The following is a 5,031-nucleotide window of genomic DNA, read 5'->3' as shown; positions in this document are numbered from 1 at the left end:
CAAGGCAGAGGAAGACAACCTGTCCCAGCAAACAGTGGTCCCCTGCAATGTGAAAACAGGAGAAGGGATAACAACAACCAATAGTAACCTCACCAGCACATCAGGCACAAAAATACATGTTTTTCTTAGGGCCCATTTTATACTGGGCATCACGAGAAGGAACACTGTGACTGGTCCATTTGGGTCACCAGATTCATCTTCTCCTCCCCACAGGCACAGCTGCCCCCTATCCCACTGTGATTGCCACAGGTGCCAGGGGCCACAGAGAACTTTTACCCTGGTGCTCTAAACCAGAAGAGCCCATCATCTGGCTGTAATTAATTACTCCTGCACCAATTGCCCCCAGGTCGCAGTTCCCTCTTCCCTCACCTCAGGCTGATGCGTCTCGCAAAACATCCTGGAGCAGGACCGTGTATAATTTTGAAGAGGCTGGATTCAGGGAGTCGTTCTGTCAGGGTCAGCATTTCAGAACATCGGGGAGGGTCACTGAGGTGCTAAACGCCTGTCGTGCATCAGCAGGAGGTGTTTTGCAGACTCTCTAACAGGGGAAGTACTATTCATCAAGGACTTGGATGAGGCAACAGGGTTATAAAAGCCTAAAGACACCTCCACAGCTGTTCTCTGGTTTTCCCCAGGCAGAAAAAAAATGAGTTTGAGCTATGGGAGAGTTTTTTGTCGCACCTGTCACCCCCATGATGTTTATAGCTTTGCTTTAGGGTCTAATGCACAGCCCCTTGGTTTGTTGCTTATTTAGAACATTAATATGAGTCCCTGTATCAATTAAGAACTCTAAACTTACTTTGGACACACAGGGGTATATACGTGAGGTTTTCTCTTAGCCGATCATTTACAGGAATTCATCGTGCTGAGCGAGCAGCCTGAACCCAAACCACATCTTCTTGGTTTTTGACCCCTTTGGTTCCTCTTACAAGGGCACAAAATTGTTCACTACTCTCTGCTGCAGAGGGGGAGTTTCCCATATTCTCCTTTAACAATTCCACAAGTTTCTGGACAAGGTCTGTGAGCAGTGCTCATCACACTGCCAGGGTATCCCCAGTGCTGATGGTTTTTTTCCCAAACTGTGGATTCAATCTGTTTTCCCTTAAGAGGGCTCAGACTCCCGGAGGGGGGCCGGTCAGGGTTTGGTTTGTGAATTGGCATTCGGTTGCCGTCCCTTCCCTTATATCCCCTGGATGCTGATGCTTTTGGCACAGGTGCAGCCCAATAGGAGAACCCTGAGGTTTTACTAACAAGAGAGTCTCCCCTTTCTTGGGGGTCTGTGCCGCCAGCCCCACAGGCAGCTCCTGCAGTAAATGAGTCCTTGTGATCCCCAGTGCAGTGGTTAAAAACACACCAGGACCCCAATAGCCTCCTGCTTCCTCCTCACTTAAGATTTGGTCTTCCCCCACAAGGGAGACTCACCCCTCAGATTCTATCTCAGACTCCTCTGGATACCTGTAATAATTTTCCTGCAATTTAGTTCAGCAGGACACCACAGTACTTTTTACCCAGTGGTACAAACACCATCACCTCCCTCATTTGTGGTTTTGGGCTTTGATCAATAGTCATATTGGTACAGGTTCTGGCGTAAGATAAAATCAGACTTTCCCATCAGTTCATCGGTGTCATCACGGTACCAGATGTCTCCACTCCATGTTTTGATGCCTGCACAGTGGATTGAAGGGCATCTGGTTTAGTAAGAGATTTCATTTCTCCTGTAATTGATTTTCTCAACTTTCAGCCCCAGCCAATATAATTTCTAGGTTTTGGTTTTCAATCACTAGAGTATCTACTTGTGTTAATTTCTCTCCGTTTTTGTTTTCAAAAGTCAACAATGGTTTCAATACTTAATTTTCTGATTTCAAAGCAGTATATCCTGCATTTGCAATGGTTTTTTTTGGGGGGGAAGGGCATGGTGATGGTTTAATTCCTTTTGGCATGCTAGGTGGACAAGCCCCCGATTCCCTACAGAGATTTCAAAGCAGTATATCCTGCATTTGCAATTTTTTTTTGGGGGGGGGGAAGGGGCATGATGATGGTTTCATTCCTTTTGGCATGCTAGGTGGACAAGACCCCGATTCTGTACAGACCATTTGATTCCTCAGGCTGCTGTCAGGAGAGGCGAGAAATGGACGCTCTTTCTTTTTATAGCAGCTCTGGACTGGATTGCTTGGGTTCGGATCCAGCCCCCACCACCCTCCTCCGAGCTATTTTTACCGTCCCCCAGCACTGAGTATCCAGAGCAGCCACTGCACCTGCTCAGCCTTGCAGCACAACTGTGGGAGTCATTCAAGAAATACCCATGAGAAAAATTGCCTTTTTTTTAACCTGGGTGTAGGTGCCATCCTGGTGAGATTTCTGCCTTTTCCTTCTGGAGCTGACACCACACTTGTCCCTCCTGGCCCAGGGTGTGGTGCTTGCACTGACTCCTCCATCACACTGCTGAGGATGGGGCAGGCTGTGACATGGGGGTCGAGGGGGATTTGGTGGCACTGACAGGGGACACATGCAACAGGTCAGCCCCCACCCACATTCCCTCAGGGTTTGGAGGGGGTTAGGAAGTAGGAGGCAGGGCAGGGTGCAGGCAGCATGGCTGGGGACAGCCCAGTCCCTGCCTTCTCCGTATCTGTGCCACGGAAACATCCCAAGGCTGAGGTGCTAAACAAATTTTTTGCCACAGTCTTTGCTGGTAAGGACTCTAACCACAGCACCCAGCTGCAGAAGGCAAAGGCAGAGACTGGGAGAACAACAATCCACCCATGGTAAGAAGATAATGTCTGAGACCATCTAATGAACCTGAAGATGGGCAAATCTATGGGATCCATCCGTCGGTCCTGAGGGAACTAGTGGGTGAAGTTGCAAAGCCATTTTCCATCATATTTGAAAAGTCGTGATAGTCTGGAGAGGTTCTCAAGGACAGGAAAAGCAGAAATATAGCCCCCATTTTCAAGAAGAGAGATAAGAAGGACCCAGGGAACTACAGGCCAGTCAGTCTCATCTAAGTGCCCTTCAAGATAATGGAGCAGATCCTCCTGAAGGTTTTGCTCAGACACATGGAAAATGAGGAGGTAGTTGGTGGCAACCAACATGGCTTCACCAAAGGCAAATCCTGCCTGACAAATTTGGTGGCCTTTTATGATGGGGTTACAGCACCAGTGGATAAGGGAAGAACAACTGACATCATCTTCCTGGATTTGCGCAAAGCATGTGACAATGTCCCACACGACGTCCTGGTCTCTAAATTGGAAAAACATGGATTTGATGGATGGACCACTCAGTGGATAAGGAATTGGCTCGATGGCCACTCTCAGAAAGTTGTGATCAATGGCTCAATGTCCAAATGGAGACCTGTGATGGAGTGGTGTTCCTCAGGGATCAGTACTGGGACAGGTGCCGTTTAACATCTTTGTTGACAGCACGGACAGTGGGATCGAGTGTTCCCTCAGCAAATTTTCGGACGACTCCTCATGCTGGGGGTGGTAAAACGCTGCCATGGGTCACCCAGAGAGGTGGCCAATGTTCCATGTCTGGAAACATTCAAAGCCAAGTTGGGCCGGGCTTTTAGCAACTTAATTTAGTTGAAGATGTCCCTGCTCATTGCAGGGATATCCAAAGGTCCTTTCCAACCTGAAACTTGCCTTAATTTATGATCTCTGGTTTTCACCATCACAGAAAGAGGTGAAGACTGAGGAGACCTGAAGGGAACCTATAAGAAAGATGGGGGCAATCTTTGTAGCAAGGTCTCTTGTGACAAGACATGGATAGTATTATTAAACTAAAAGCGAATAGATTTAGGCCGCTCCCTTGGCCCTGTGGTCCCACTCGGTTGGACTCTGAACCTTCAAACATGTGGTGCCCACATGGGGGTGCCCATGGAGGAAGGCTGATGATGAGCACCAGAGAAGGCAGCATCTGCCCAGAGCTCCTGTTCTTCTCGCTCTGGTTTTCCCCAGGTGGGCTGGTGGGATGAGTCCTTCTCAGGGTGGGCTCTGAGCTCCCCCAGACTTCGTCACCTCTGTCTGTGCCTGCCCGGAGGGTGACCTGCACCACCAAAGCTCCCTGCCACCTGTGTCACAAACTGCCTCATCCTCTGCAGTGTGACATGAGGGGTGGATCAGTGCAAGCACTGTGTCCTGGGTCAGCAGGGACAGAGGCGGTGTTAGCTCCAGGAGGAAAAGGCAGCGATCCCACCAGGATGGCACCTGCACTCAGATTTTAAAAAGAAGCAATTTTTCCCAAGGGAAGTTCCTGAACCATTCCCTGCAGTTGCATCACAAGGCGGGGAGTGGGAAGGGCAGTGACTGCTCTGGGATCACGGCGGTAGAGGGACAGTAAAAATAGCTGGGAGGAGGGTGGTGGGGGCTGGATCTGGGCCCAAGCAATCCAGTCTTCCATTTCTCACCTCTCCTGTCAGAAGCGTGCGGGTGCTGAGGGGCTGGGTGCCGCGGGAGCCAGGGACAAGCACCTCGAGCCCATACTCTCTGTGAGGTGCATGTAACGCTTCTCACCCAGGCAAGAACACTTCCCCCAGAGCTGCTCTGCCCACCATGGACCTTCTGGTGCTGGGCTTGGTGCTGCTGGCCGAGAACTTGGTCACAGGCAGCCCCTCCCATCGGCGAGACCTCAACCCCATCAAGGTCGTAGCGCTGGACATGGCCAAAAACTCCTTCGATGACCAGTACCGGGGCTGCAGCCACATGATGGAGGAGGAGCTGGAGGAGCTCAACCGCACCGAGTTTACCAACAACAGCATCTACGCCAGGGCCTGGACACTCGCCACCACCGAATGGCCGAATGGCGAAACCGGCGGGGTCGAATTCCCCGGACACTGCGGCCGGAGCAGGCAATTGCCCTCATGGCATACACCCTGCAGAACCCCCTGCACGGGGAATTCAACGCAGCCGTGCGCCAGGCCGGGCAGTCCCATGAGGAATACCTGGGTGCTTTCCACTTCAAGTCTCTGCATTTCCTCCTGAGCGAAGCCCTGCGTGCCCTGAGGGACGGCCAGCCCCAACGCTGCCATCATGTCTA

The 5,031-nt window shown here is 50.9% G+C and overlaps 1 protein-coding gene across 1 annotated transcript in view; it reads left to right on the top strand.

Moving 5' to 3' along the window:
- Window positions 1–4,547: 4,547 nt before the first annotated feature.
- LOC104272514 (erythroblast NAD(P)(+)--arginine ADP-ribosyltransferase-like) overlaps window positions 4,548–5,031 on the top strand; it is a gene marked incomplete at its 3' end in the record, with an annotated part of 5,761 nt that continues 5,277 nt past the window's right edge. The window contains 2 exon segments of the mRNA XM_009867528.1: window positions 4,548–4,787; window positions 4,790–5,026. Coding sequence (XP_009865830.1) covers window positions 4,548–4,787; window positions 4,790–5,026 — 477 coding nt within the window.

This window comes from Apaloderma vittatum, unplaced genomic scaffold (genome assembly GCF_000703405.1).
Source record: "Apaloderma vittatum isolate BGI_N311 unplaced genomic scaffold, ASM70340v1 scaffold15154, whole genome shotgun sequence".
In the NCBI taxonomy this organism is placed as follows: domain Eukaryota; kingdom Metazoa; phylum Chordata; class Aves; order Trogoniformes; family Trogonidae; genus Apaloderma; species Apaloderma vittatum.
This window is presented reverse-complemented; position numbering and strand designations above follow the sequence as displayed.